General features: G+C 41.1%; 1 protein-coding gene across 2 annotated transcripts in view; it reads right to left on the bottom strand.

Annotated features, from left to right (window-relative positions):
• WDFY2 (WD repeat and FYVE domain containing 2) overlaps nucleotides 1–15,477 on the bottom strand; it is a 68,098-nt gene that overhangs the window by 19,706 nt on the left and 32,915 nt on the right. For both annotated transcript variants that reach the window (XM_072850271.1, XM_072850272.1), the window contains 3 exons: nucleotides 13,793–13,860; nucleotides 8,484–8,557; nucleotides 2,557–2,611 (listed from right to left, as the gene is read on the bottom strand). In XM_072850271.1, coding sequence (XP_072706372.1) covers nucleotides 2,557–2,611; nucleotides 8,484–8,557; nucleotides 13,793–13,860 — 197 coding nt within the window. The remainder of the gene's footprint in view (nucleotides 1–2,556; nucleotides 2,612–8,483; nucleotides 8,558–13,792; nucleotides 13,861–15,477) is intronic.

Genomic DNA, 15,477 nt, shown 5'->3' with positions numbered 1-15,477 from the left:
AGAGGATGCAGAAGCTCTCCTCCACCCCCATATCCTGCCTGGCTGTGTTATGGCAGCTGTCAACCACCATTCCAGGTAAAGTTTCCTACTGAATCTGAATGGCCCTTCACTGAGTCTTGTCCCTCCTGTAGCAATGAATTGGGACCTGTCTTTCCCCCTCTCTGGTTGCCATCTCCATTTGCAGCACTAACAGCGGTCTGGCTTTCCTAAGCTAGCAGTGGGGGGAGAAAAAAGAAAAGAAAAAAAAAGCATCTCCAACACTACCTGAGGGTGTACTTTTCCAAAACCAAACTTTTGCCCACCTGGCCAGCAATGTGCAGAATGCAGAACACCAGCCCTAATGCTTCTTTAACCCTTGCACAGAGGGGATTACTATACAGACACCCCCGCACACATGAACTTGGGGGATCCCAGCAGCCTGGGATCACCACGCTCTCTTTCCACTCCCAAAACTAGGTCACTCACACACCACCACTATTTTTTAAATTAGGGGAATACAGTTTTCATCAGCTTAAACAAGGAAAAGACCGAACATCAAACTCAGGAAGTGAGGGAGGAAAAAGGGGCAGGAGCTCCGTGCCCCTGAGGGACACAGCAGGCAGCAAGCTCACACACAGTGGCTTAAGCACCTGAAGGCAGACACCGTCTGCTGTCAGCAATCGCTGTGGTTTGGCTTAGAACTGAAATTATGCCTATTCTGGGCACAAGTATTGCTTTTCTTGCCCTAAAATAAGTCCACAGTTTTCAGATAAAATCTTCTAACACATTGTCTGAGAGTCTTGGCACAAAATGACCAGAACTGCTCAAAAACCTTCCCATGCTGAGATAGGCAGTCTAGGAAGGAGGTGACTCCAGTTGGGACTGTGGTCAGTTGTACCGCCTCTCTACTGATGGTGATGGACCCTCATTGCAGTCCTCTGTTGTCCAGCGTTGGGGGGGTGTCATCTGAACTCTTGGGGTTCTCCCACAGGACAACCCATGGAGGTTCTCCATGGCATCTTCCTGTCCAAAGGCCTCCTCCAATGCTCTGCAGCAGCAGCACATCTGGCACACTGCAGCAGAAGGCCACGAGAACAGCCTTCATTTTCTTTCACTTTTTTAAATTTTATGAGGGGTGCTCCCCAGGCCTTGAATGGGCTGCCACAGTCAACTGGCTATTCTGCCATACTGCCAAGATATATGTTCCCCCCTTCCAAAATTTTCAGCCTTTTCCCTGAAGAGTTCAGCAAGAAAGGTGGTCTCATGCATATGTTGTTCTGCATATGCAGAAGAAAAGACTTCAGCTCATCCTTCCTAGGCTGTGATTAGCCTGCAAGATTGAATCCAAGCATGCAAATGGATGAGCTAATAACAAAGGGGGCTACAGAACACTCAGTAGGACTCTTCAGTGCAAAACCCCTTAAATATGAAACCTAGGTGTGTCAAACTTTGGTGATTGTGAAGCAATCACAAATTTGGATACTAAAGACTTGTACAGTCAGACTGCAGCAATCTTATTTAAGATTCATATATCTATTTTATCATCATTGGATAGTTTTCTTCAGTTTTTACAAGCTAAGAAAAAATGCAGGCATTCTAGCTTAATTTTACAACACACCAGGCATTCATGAAAGAGCTGAAGTAAAAGGCTCAAAAGCTGATGCATGTTAGCCATGTTCTGCAAAAATCAAGATTCTCTTCTCATACCTTAAAATCTAAATGTTACAAAGTGATCCCCAGAGCCTCCATTTAGAGATTTAAATTATCCTCTCAACCTTTCAAGGTATAAAACTCAAAATATATGAGTAAATACATATTTTAAAATGTATGTGAGAAATCTCAAGCCAACATGTCAGAGGCTTCTATACAGAAACATAATGCTTAGCATATAATAAGATACCATATAATATCATACCACCTCTTAGCCTAACAGCAAAAGACATATAAGAATAAATTGTCACATGTATTTGTTACTTCTATAAGAATATCTGTTCCAAGCACAGTGTCCTTTAGAGGTTTGACAAGGATAAATAGCTAGGTTTCTTAAAACACCACATTAGTGAATACCAGAATATAATTAGAAAGGGTATGGATTAGTCTTTCTTGACCTTTTACTGTGACAGGTATTCACTGATAATCTTGACATTACTGAAGCAGATAGTTATTGAAATATAACCAGACTGACCCCAAAAGCTACAGTCCTAAATGCCTCAGCTGTAAAAGATGGGTTAGTTTCCTAAGTTGTTTCATTAGATACACTGGATTACTAAAGATTAAAAATTAATACTCCTCTTCCCTAAACGCGGTCTGGATTTTGGACAGTTTGCCGTCTAGAATGATATTCCAAAGGAACATTTAAAAGGAAAAACAGAACATGAAACAGCTCTTTAAAAGTCTTGTAATCTCAGAATGAAGTACATTATTGATCTATTGATAAAACCAGCATTTACATTAGTTTTAAAAAAAAAAAATAATCAATCACTGTAAAGGAGACTTCTCTCCATTCACGCTCCTTAAGAGAACTTTAACAAAAATTAATGACAATACAAACCAATTAACACGGATCATGGTTCTTACCCTGGTAACTTTTCACTAGCGTCATCTTGTTGTAATCTTCCGATAAAATGAATTCCTGAGGGAGGGGAAAGAAAAAACAAAAGAAACAGTGCTTAGAGATGTAAAGTGTTTGAGAGGGTAATGAATTCAAATGAAAACAAAGGTAAGCTCTCCCTTCTTTGCAACCACAGCCCTGTCTATACTTTTGCTAATTTTGAGTACCTCCATCTAAAAAACTAAATTATTTCACTTTTTAAAGCTGACTAAGAAACAACATCGCAAGTGCTTCTGAACAGAATGGTGGAGGTAAAAAGGAACTATTAAAAAAGAAGTCAAAAAGGCTATCAGAAATGGCTGGCTATGAGCTGAGGTACCACAAAATGAGAGACCTGAGATCTGGCATGTAGCAAACACCTATTGCTCAGGACTACCTGGGCAGAAACCTGCATGTGTACACAGCTATGTGTGCACACGCACGCATGTGTGTATACACATGTATCCATGCGTGTGCATACACTACAACCCAACCTGAACACTCAGGAAACTCAATATAAATATGTAAGAGACCCTTGAAGTTGCTCAGTCCAAACTAGGTACCAATAATCCATGATGGGAATACATTTCAGGTGTCTGTTCAAAAGTCTCTCAGTGCTTCAGACAAATAGAAACCCAGACTTTTTTTCGCCTCGATTTTATCCCACTATTGGTTAATATTTGTTCTGGTATCTCAGAAGCAGACTTTCTTGCTTTGCTACTGCTTCATTGTGGCTAACGAGCAGTTGTGCGTGGGATGGAGGGTGGCTTAGCCCAGGCTGTGGCTGCCTGGGGAGAGATGTGTGGTGTGACCCAGCTGGGCTTGCTCCTGCGGCCAGGGAAGAGCACACCTATGGGGACTGCTCTGCAGTCCTGCCGCCTTGGTGCTGCTGTTTAACTGCCAATATGGCTTTTGCACCAGGAAATGATGAAAACAGCAGCTAAGAGTCTGCATGGCAGCCTCGCCTCCTGGAAAAACCCCATGTGGTTAAACCGACTGAGCACCTGGGTGTCCCTGCCGCTTGTTTTGAAGACGAGAGGTTGCTCAAAGCAGGGCCAGAGTAGCCACAACAAAACTCCTGCAACATCTCTCTGGAGGAAACACCCAGGTGAAGGGTAGGCTCTGTGGCCCCACCGCATGAATTAGCTTTCAAACTGCTGACAGGTACCTACATGCGTACATCATGTACTCAGAGAAACACAAAGAAAAAACAAGGAGTGTAAAAGCATATCATATTAATAATTTATAGCAAACTACACAGAAACTCCCTGAGCTAATCTACCCTGGGGACAGAAGAAGTAAAACCTAACTAATTTAATCTGGAAATAGGGTGAAAATAAGAGAAGCATTATAAACACAAGATAAGCTAAATTTTAAAGCACACTGTCGTGAAATACTCATGTATAAGCCCTGTCAAAAGCACTGGGCAACATGCAGGTGGAGAGGAATGGCCGTCAGGAGCCTACAGACTATATTTAAGGCAAACCAAACATTTAGTGCAAAAGAACATGAGAAGGCATTCTAACCACCGAAAAGCCGGTATTTACCCACAGTTTCCAATCTGGAATAAAAAAAAAAGTCACTCTGCATTTTCTGTGGGGTCACTGTAGGTAATCTGCATGGCTTTGCAGCACCAGGATTACCCTAACACATCATATCTACTGCTTGGCACCAAGGCGGAGAGGCTACAATACTCCTCTGTGGAACATCTACAGATCCTGGCTTCCAGGAAAACAACTGTGAGTGAGTTGAGGCAGCTATGTATTTTGCTGGTTTTAGGCTTCTGCTCATAAGTTAGTTATAAATATGGCCTCTTGAATTGCTCTACTTCCTCTTACTTTCCTTAATCTGCTCCACCTCCCATTAGCTTTCCCCTGGCAGCTGAGGACTACAGTGGGGAGTGTTATTTAAACAGCAGTAACAAATCAATTAAGTCAGCTGGGTTTCTATACCAGGGTCACCTTAACTCTACAAACCACAGAACGTTAAAAATCTGCTATATCTCCCTAGCTACTTACAGGGGAAGTGGTTTTCATTAACCACTGCCTGAAGAATGCTAAACCACCACATGAAATGCTTTACTACAAAGCCTACTTGAAGCAAGACCATTTGCTATGAATGCTAACTTTCTGCTGTCATTACCTAAAGGGAAATGGCTTCAATTGCTGCAACACATGATGGGAGAGTATGTCTGCCTTTCCCACCAATTTGGCTGTCCTGGTACCGACCGCAACTTTCACTGTGGTGGCACAGAGATGCTGGTGACTTCAGGTGAGATGAAGAGCGTGGTTTGCATTCTCATTTTTCTTTGCAATTTTCCCTTGATAAATTTGACATGGCCACTCTGTTCCGTGATCTGAACAGTCCCACAGTTTCAGTGGAAGACTGAAAAGGCTTTTGAGTCTCTCCGTTATAATACAGTGAATCAAACACAACTGCAGTTTGTAAGGTTTCCCCAAGTATTGATTAGCTCTGTCTGCTTTAATACAAACCACAGCTATGTACTATTAATATACCGCTCCATCCAAAGAGATAAACAAACACAGTACAAAATAAACACACTTCCATTAACCTGAATACTGGATATAATTTTTTCTTTTTTTTTTTTTTCCCCCTGAAGACTTCTTGCTTCTCACTTTCTCCTTTGAAAACATATGATAATTTGCAATGCATTTTCTTGTTGTGCATTTTCTAATCTTTCTCCAGTTCTTTTACTCCCTGCTCCCCTTTATGCTATCACATGTTCTGCCATTGCACTCATTCCCTTCTCCCTCTCAAGGCCAAATGTATTAGCTGCATCAATAGACAGGTATTTTAGCACAGGACACCTTGCTCAAGAAATTCATGCCCTATTGCACATACATTGTGTCATGTGCACTACAAAAACACTGACTACATCTCTTTAACATTGTACCAGCAGAAACTGTTTTTTTATCCTTCCATACATAGATGTTTTGCTCCTCTCAGAGCTGCTGACACTCAGTTCTCATTAGGCAGTTTTGGGTTCTTCTTAATGAGCTAGGAAGGCTGGGGTCACCCACACAGCTCAGTCGGTGCTTGTGAACAGAACAGAGAAAGATTTCCAAGTCCTGTGCGAGCCCTTGTGCACAAGAGGGGCTGGGATATATCAGAGTGCTCAAGATGTCAAAACCAAACCCCCTCCTTGCAGGGATTAAAAACATATTTTTTGTGTCAAGATCGCTCTTTGCTCTTCCAAGGGTTTTTTGGAGCTACTTTACTACCTTTTTTGCCATAGTGAAAATGTTAGCGCTCAGTCTTGGCTGTTTCAGGTAAGCTTATTATTACAACAGTGACTTGGTACCATGAAAGCCTTCATAAAGCAGAAAGGAGAAGTCTTGAGCATCTGAAAAGACTGTCCAATCTACTGCTCACTGTTGTACAAAGACAATTATACCTTCATGGAACACAGCTCCCTCACCCTGAAACACATACACCCACCACAAACTTCTCTTGAGCCTAAGACCTCTGTAAATCCTTACCCTGGAAATATTATCAGCCTCTTGTTTCAAATTGCTCTTGCTAAGGCAAACAAAACTGATACTCAGGTGTATGCCATTTCAGTCCTTGGCCATGGGGCTGGCTGACATGGCCCAGGGTCTAAGGAAGACACGTCTTTCCAGAGCTGCAGGTGGATGCCGACTGATGTATCCCAAAATAGCACTAGAGACCTCTGCTTAGGCAACTGAATCAATTTCTGAGAGTTAATAATCTTTCTATATTAGTTATATGTTACCCATTCACAACCTAGTTCCCACCCCAGGGAATTTACAGTTTGTACTCTGATAGATGATGCCATTTTGACAGCACATTGCGGATGTCCTTAAAGGCTTGATTTTGTCCTGTTAACACAAGTGACCGACACCACTCTCACCACGTCTTCCAGAGAAAAACAAACCTGTTTTAGAAATGGAAGAGAATAAAGACTCTTAAATCTACTGTCAGACCCTACATCTATGTCTGTTGCAAAGAAAGCTCTATAAAATGATTACAGTGTTTTCACTTTATAACGTACAAAAACTGGGAGAGGACAGAAACGATCATGTAGTTTTCTTGAAGGAAAAAATAGTAAACTTCCCCCAGTGGCAGAGTGGAAGGGTGCAAATCAGCAATTAGAGCCTGACTCAGTCTCAGGTATTCAAAGTGCTGTTTATGGCCAAACCTGTAGACACCTGCAAGATCAAATGATGTGGAAGATGAATCTATCTTAATAAGTACCATGCCCCAGGAAGAACTCTGAAGAGGTTAATCTGGTGCCCTATTGTCCTGTGGCCCCGCCCAAGGTGTGTAACAGCTTCATCTAGACACAAGCATGGTCAGCAAGAAAGGTCAATTTAATTCAGCTTCAGCTACTTAAAAACTAAATCCCTCATTTAAATCTCCCCAGAAATGGGGAGAGATTTATGCCATTCTAAAACAGTTTCTAGGCTAAGTAACATGGGTATCTCCAAAGGCAATTCACCTCTCCTCTACTGGCTGCAGAAGTCTCCTGTCTATTGCAAGTAATTAGACCTTTCCTCTGTTTCTTCTTGTTGTGGTATCTTGAAAGACTTGCACCCACTAAAACATGTTTTTCTCCACTTCAGAGCAAGGAATTTATGACCATGATAAGGTCTTTTGGCTTCCAAAAGGGACCTCAGGCAGTCCCTAAGACATAAAGTAACAGAAATATCATTTCTTCTCAAAAAAGATTTGCAAAGCATAAAAAAAAGATCATAGGAAACTTTTTTTTTTACTTTAGGTACCACTGCTCTTCAAGAGAGATGCTACACAATCTTTTGCTCAAGAGAATGGTCTACTGTGCTGCACAAATGTTTGTGCAGCCTTCATGTCGAGAAGTTACAAAAGGTTGAAAACAATCTCTTCATCTTTGTAGAAGAAAAAATTGTCACCCTGTTTCACAAGGAAAGGTGGCCATACAAGCTCACCTCATGGTGGCTTTGCTGGAACATCTTTCTTTGACAATAGCATTGCCGCCCATCCTTCTCAAAATGCACCATACACATTTCTGAGGTGCCAGGCTTATAACCAAAATCCATACAGTTTACAAAAATTTCGCAAATACCATCTTGGCTTTAATGCAGACAGCTGCCCTTATGTTAACCTGCAAACACTCATTCAGTTATAAAGCCCATAAGGCAGGGACAACAGCAGTAAAAATCTGAAATGATGGTAAAATGATCTGAAACTGGAAGAGGAGTCTATTGATGAAGCATAGGTGAAAAATACCTCTCTGACCCATGACCCTCCCACAAAGTGATACAGCTCGTTACTCATCATCCCACAAGAAAAATCCAATGAATAACGTCAACTGCTACCCTCTGTCCCAGACCTAAAAGACAGACTCTTGTTTTAATACCCTGCTTCCTTTCCACACACAGAGATCTCTCTCAGATGTTAATGAACCAAATTTTTTGGCAACAGCACTGCCAGTTAGGAGCAACTCCTCTGAAGGAAGTGAGAGGAAAACAAAATCTGAACCCTGAAGTTTGGAAAAGCAGCTAGATATGGAGCAGAAATCCACCTTCTGCCTCTCAGAAGATTATTTTTCCCCTCTTAATTGTTGCTTTCATAAAACTTTGGTATGGTATGATTAATGAGGCACTCAAATTTAATAAGACAACAGCTGTCTTTCTGTGTTGTTATTTTTTAAGAGATATGCAAATTAAGATAGTTTGTTGAGTTGCCTAATAAATACTGTAAACCCCACTCAATCTCTTTGTGGCAGTTGGAATGAAAGTTGTAATAATCTGCCATTTTCTACACTACGGCTTTGATTCCACTAGCAGTAAAAAGTCTCTCTCCCAAACACTAGCAAAAATATCCTCACCACAACATCACACATATACTTCTCAAAAGGGAAGCATTTCAACTAGAAATCTTTGGATGTACTTACTGAGATTGTACCATTGTCTAGACCTATGGACAGCCTTCTGGTTTCCGGGTTAAAAGACATGCATGAACATGGAGCTGAAAAAAATGAACATGTTGATGAAGTTAACAAAACTGCGATTCTCATTTTCTTGAAGTTCTGGAAAGCCTAAAACTAGCTAACATCCAACATGCTTTATGATGCTGTTCAGCATTTTGCCCCTTCCAATACACAAGCATTAAAAAAAAGAAATGCTCTTGCAATTCATTCAACCCTATCCTATTAGGACATGGAACAATGGCTATTTCTTGCTCCAGCTCCTTCATTTTTTCTTACTAGTTATCTGAAAACAGGCATGTCATACAAGAGCAGTGGTGGTGTTTCGATATAAGAGGCACCTGACATTTCAGTATAAATCTGAGAGATTAGTTAGCTGAATAATTTAGTTTTTTACACTTGCCTGAACTTTACTGACAATAAAAGAAAACACTGTATTATGTCAGAGGCTTGCATCCTATAGCTGCAGTAAGAAAGTTAACCTGTAGGAATCAACATATCAACCAATATTAAGGACTGTGAGTCCAACTGTCCCCTACTCTAGTTTTACCACAGACAACGCTACGACAGTAACACATACTATGGCCAAAATAAAAGACTGTATTGAAAACTAGCCATTGTTTTATCACATCAATAGTACTCTAATAAACATCAGGATATACTCTTAAATTGCACACAAGTCAGTTGTACTACGCTCCCCCGAGGATCTAGCAGGGTTCACGTCAAGGATAAAACCAGAATTTTCTTGCAAGAATCCAAGTGCTACGTTTGGTTTAATGGAGAAACTGTGAAGTTGCATTCAGAAGGCAGGGATCATTTTTACTGCTCAACACAGCAGCATGCAGCTGGGAGTCCTGCTATCCCAACAGAAACCTTCAGGAATCATTTTGCAGCAGCAATTGCCAGCTGCAGCTTGGGGCAGGCATTCTTGCTCCTTCGATAGTGATGAGTGGTTTTTAAACCATATTCTTGTGATAAATATAGAGTAAAGTCATATGTGCTTTTAGTTCTGGTTTTTTCCCCTTCTTGTTTTCTACTCTCCATTGTGATTACTTGCAATGGTTTTGTCACTAACAAGCTTGGAGTCCTCTCTTTTGCAGTACTGTATATCTGGTATATTCTCAATTTGTGTAATGTCTCATCTAGGATTAAACAGTCCATAGTTCAGAAAATCTTCCTTGACGGTTTAGTTGGCAGCAAAGCTATATGAAGAAGAGGAGAGTCTATGCTGACTGTTTAACAAAACTTGTTCTACCTTCAGTATTGACTCCCCCTTGAAGCATTTCATAAAGGACAACCAACCGCAAGCAGAAAGCCTACCAGATCCACATCCAGGCAGGCACCTCGTTTTATTTATTTCCTGGAAGGGTTGACTGAATTAAATCAAAGAAAAGGCTTCAGTTCAAGGAAACTGCTGGAAAGGAAACACTTAAATTAGGGCTACTAACAGTGACAAAATTGCTCCTTCCATTACCTCTCCCTCAGAAAAGGCAAACTCGAATCATGCCTTCGGATAGTGGTGTATTACTATTATACTGAGGCTTCTAGGGCTGTAACAGGATGAGACAGTTGTAGGAAAAACAGAAAAAAAGTAGTTCTAAGCAGAATAAACATCAAATCCTTTTAAAGGCACTTAATGCCAGAATGGGTATATTCTACATATCAGCTTCAAACGCTAGACACTGTGCAGACATTGAAAGAGCTACTAGTAACTCTGAAGGCAATAAACAGCTTGCAGAGAAAAAGTCTCAGGTAAATTAACTATTTGAAGTATGCTTTTCCCAAATAGCCTGAAACACTTCAGACACAAAAGGTGCAAGCAACTGCTTGACACAGGCTGATTACAAAAGAGTCAGTTCTAAATTCCAGACCCTTGTGTACGCAGTCATAGCAGTGTAAAGATACTTATTTTGCTATAATCATTTTCCTAAGGGAATTCTTCAGCAACACACGCTCTTGGAAAAATCATTATGTCAGCACTAAAATCATGTCCACACTGGCTACGCTAATGTAGTTACAGTGATGCCAGTTGTAACAAGACTGCAGCAGCTTATGCTTTAGTGAAAATAAGATGACATTCAGATACTTAAGCACTTAGGCTCATGAAGAAGAGGGGGAGAAAAAAAATAAAAAAGGAAAAACCAAACCAAAGCAAAAAACCTCAAACCCTAAGCTTCTGAGATGTTTAAGATCCTTTTAAAATAATAGCCAGGAAAAATAACAGCACTCCGAAGGCCATCTACTTCAGTACCTAGCTACGATTTGGATTTCAGACTGGAAAAAGATTGATCTGAACTACTACAGAGGACAGGCAGGATATTACTGATGCAAAAGTCTGGCTGTAGTCTTTATCTCAAATGCAGGGCAAATACACACTGATTTTAGCCTTTGGAAAATGAATTATAGAGGAAAAGCCCAATTACATACTTCATGCTCTCAACAGTGTGTCAGAGGCTGACAGAAGTAGAAAAGAAATACAAACTTTGTACCTGCAGTTTCAGGGACACTCCCCCCTTTGAAGTGCCTAAAAGTGGCATAGTTTAAGACCGAAGGAACATGTTTTGCTTTGCAGTTTTTTTGTTCTCCCGTTCAAAGCAAAGTGTTAGCTATGAAAACCGTCGTAAGACAGACAGTGTATTATCTGCCTCAAAGACTGGATACTCCACTGTTCCTCACTACAATAAATCCTTTACTCTGTTCCACATCTGTGAGAGGTTTTTGTTTGGCTGGGTTTGGGCCTTTTTGGGTGGCTTTTTTTTTTTTTGGCAAAGCTTACTTCTCTTGACTACAATTCCTTTCCCTTTCATAAATTTGTGTCTACAAGGTTGGTTTTTTTCTCCTGTACAGACACTGCCCAAAAGTCACACATCTAACCATAGTTACACTATAATCTGTGTTGCACATATGTAACCAAGGGTACACATCTAACCACGAGGAGGGCTAACCTGCTTGTCAGAGGTCTGTTGTTAATACAGTTGTTGAGACAACACTAGCGTGAAGGAGATGCATTAGCCAGGTTTCCAGCTTACCTAGTTTGCCTTACTGATGATATAATGGTGTGTATAACACCCACAGCTCTTTCTTTCTCATGGGCTAGAGGAGATGATAAAAAATGTGGCCACCATATTGTCCAGAATTTTCCAACCACAGAAACACCCATAGGCAGGGCATAAAATTTCATAATTGGGGAAATCCCACCTCTAAAGAGCAGTAAGTGTCCTTACTCAGAAAGGATTTACAATCTTGATCTTTTTTCCAGGTGTTAATGGGTTTCACATTCAGAATGCACTGATGGCCTCATTTGGTGCAGAGCTTGACCAAAGCACATGGCTGACTTGGCCCAACTCCTCATCCTCCTCATCTCCCAGAGCACCCAGGGCGCAAACTCAGTTATTAAGGCTACCTGATATCAAATCATAAAAGGGTGTGGGTCATGCACCACCGTAACCAAAGCCACAAGTCATGCTAATAGTATAGCTATAGGTGGCACTGCCACTCACAGCTTGCTAAGCAGCACAAAGGCACCATCGTGCCTACCACATTTTTACATAGAGAACCTCTGGGGAGTCGTTTTTCTCTAGACAACAAAAAACAATGTGAACCTAAAGCAGAGGACCATCAAAAAGGTGATCCACACAGAAACAGACAAAACGATCATTTCCAGTCAAGTGCAGACTTGTGCAGAGACTGACTCAGAGCCCTTCCTACGATTTCCAAGCTTAAAGCCATGGCTGATGACAATGCAATTGGCATTGCTCCACTCGTTAATTATACCAGATCATTCTTGAAATTGGTGAATAACACAGCATAATTTTAATATCTCATGGCTCAAAAGCTTACCAGCCTTCTAAGTGAAGGAGCAGTGTCAGGTGTTCAAATTTATGAAGGAGCTTTAAAATAGACCCCTTTGAGTGGATCTGGATCTACTCCATCACTTCCAGTGAAGCTGTTATTACTGGCAATAATGCAGCCTTGCTAAGACCAGAGGAGGACCTAACAAGATTTTGAAATGCAAATGTATGCAAAAACATCGCATGGAAAAAAAGAAGTGTCATTGCCAAACTGCTAAAATAGCTATTTTGTAACAGTTTGACTAGGGAAAGCAAAACTCTTAGGACAGGTCAAGGGAACTCAGGCCACTGCTAGTGATTGTGACAGAGCTCCACAGACTGCCACATCATTAGCTGGCTTCCAATACCTTTTTGTGCAAAATCTTGAGCATAAAGTACCTTTAGAGGCTTGACCAAAGGAAGAAGAGAGATCCTCCTCTCTACCAAATAAATGCTTTCTTAGAGCAGGCAGTCAAACACCATGGCCACTCTAGGGTCCCAAGATGATGTTGTGATACTATTGATCTATTAAATATTTTACATATCATGGAGACAGATGTTTCTTCCAAATCTAGCTATCTTAGCGTAAAATAATTCTTTATCCAGACAGTAAGAACACCTCAGTGGGACTTGATAAATGCTCCCCAATCTGTGGATTTAAGGTCAGCTTCATAAGCTTTCCAAAGACAGGCTAACCCAGCACATCTGAAGCTGACTGAGGAGCATCAGCATACCCCTGCTGCTGGTGACCTGCGGAGTTATACTACTGCACTCAACACAGGGGTTATGACAAACAGCTAGGGCTGTGATTTCCTCAACTGTCTCTTGGAAAAATGAACATCGATCTGCAGTTCCTTTTAAAGCATGAACACTCTCTTTGCAAGAGGAGACATACAGCAGATCATACTGGAGGGATCCATCAGGGAGACTTGGTTTTCCACATTTAATTGCAGGGGTAAAATGATTCTGCTTCTTCACTGGAAGAGCTGCCTTCCCTGTCTAGTATCCTCTCCATCATATTAGCTGCTGCAGGATGTTAAGTTCCTACCAAGTAAAACCATTTACCATTGCACTCTAACGGACTGAGCACATGCAGTAGGAAGGGCAGAGTGATTTATACTGGAGACTTACACGCTTTATGGACTCCATTAGCGGCAGAATGCAAGACTACATTTTGAGCTCCCACATTTTTTAATCTATGTTTGCATGAAATGCTTATCCCTTGCTAGCATATCTGTATCCTTTTGCTACTGTAATCCCTGATGCCTCTCAGAAGCATTAGCAAGCAACTTAGTAAAGCTTCACAGAAACCAAGAGGATTGTTCAAGAATAATATTTAATACAGAGTGGTAAGCTTGCAAGTGGTCATAAACATGAAGCTTCATCAAAACCAGAAAAGCCATTTTTCAAATACACAGTAGATAGCGAACATCTCCTTATACTTACATGGCATTGCATGGTATATGCTGGGCCAGTACTGCCCACTGTCTCTCTTCAGCCAGACACGAACTGTTCTACAAAAGAAAAAACACAAAACACATGTGAGGAAGAATGAAAAAGTAACCATGAATGAAAAGAAAGTGGTGACAATAAATGCACAAAACCTTCTTCAAAATTAAATTATTTTGCTGAGAGGGAAAATAAACATGCAAACTCCTACAGCAGCCTTATACATCAACCTCAGATTAAGCTCTGTAAGGTGATGAGGGTAGCCCATTCCTTGGCTCCATGTAGTACTCAACATCTCGGCTGAACACATCACGACAGTATTTGGAAACTGCTATGGCTTTTTGTTCTTTGCCTTTCCCAAGGACTCAAACACCACTGTTCATCCAATGCCTCAGATGAGGATTTGGGACACCCTAGGTAGGCCAGAAAAGCACACCTGTATCAGCCCATCCAGCCCCCTGCAGAAGCCTTCCCCCTGCTCTCAGGGTAGGCCTTGGTCCATCTGCTGCCTGTTATTTCATTGTTCTGCTTCAGGAAAACCTCTAAGCAAAGGAATGAGGTTCTGAGATTTTCAGCTTCTATTTACAAAGATTATGTCCATTTGTGCCAACAATGAGCTCTTCAGCTTCAGGACCTTCCCCTCTCCTCAGTGTACTCAGAGTGCTATCACTCTGATACCCGTTGAGCATCAGGCTGAAGAAGCCAAACTCTTATCCTTCTTTGAAGAGGATCATCAAGGCGACAGGCAGACTGGCAGTCCTCCTCTGCTCCATCAGTTTGGAGTTGCCATCCCCGAATAGAGGCACCTAGAACCATGCAGTCTCCAGGCCCCTCCACAAACACATCAGTGGTTTCCTCTCTGCTAGAAGACCTTCTCAATGTATCTGAGGATTACTTTTGCTTTCTCATAATCATATCATACTGGCAGCTCCCTGTCACTCAATCCATGCCTTTCACACACTTGAGACGCTTGTTGCTTGTTTCCTGAGCAAAAGATCTGGACTCATGTACCATCTGGGTCATTAAATATTTATTATTTCAGTTCTCAGTGTCATCCACTTGTTTTGGTCCAAGCTCTGAAGTCTCTTTCTAATTGAAGCTCACTCTCAACTTTAGTTCATCAGCTAATTTCATCAAAACATGCCTAGTAACAGTGTCACCAGTTAAAGCAGCAGGCAACCAGTAATCTCCTGCTTGTTCCTGCATAGCCCACTGTCATCTCAATTATAGACAACTGTTACCTGCCTTACTGTTCCTTAAATCTTTATCATCTCCAATTTTAAGTAGTAAACTCTCCATATAATACTGTATTCCATGCGTTACTGATTTACACCAATGTATCAACCTTCTCTAGAAAATTCAGTTTTCCAAGACAGCTTTGTATTAGTGTAGCACAATAGATTTTAACCCGTCACCCACTTCTATTTAGTCTTTTTCACCAAAGTTAGTATGCAATAGTAGGTACAAGAGGGATCTAAAAAACTACTGTTAAACATAAGCCTTATTTTCATGTAGCAAATCTGTAACTTGCACTTGATAGCATTAAGGAAAAAAAACAAGGAAAAATGGCTCTTTCCAGTTGATGAAAGATGTGGAAATATAGCTTATGGAGAAGACTACATGGTCATTCCTACTGTTACCTTATTTTCATGGAAAAGCAGATTTCAGCCCTTTTTAGCCAG

The sequence above is a fragment of the Ciconia boyciana genome, chromosome 1 (assembly GCF_034638445.1).
Source record: "Ciconia boyciana chromosome 1, ASM3463844v1, whole genome shotgun sequence".
NCBI classification, from domain to species: domain Eukaryota; kingdom Metazoa; phylum Chordata; class Aves; order Ciconiiformes; family Ciconiidae; genus Ciconia; species Ciconia boyciana.
The sequence above is the reverse complement of the archived record's forward strand: the minus strand, read 5'-3'. Positions and strand labels throughout refer to the sequence as shown.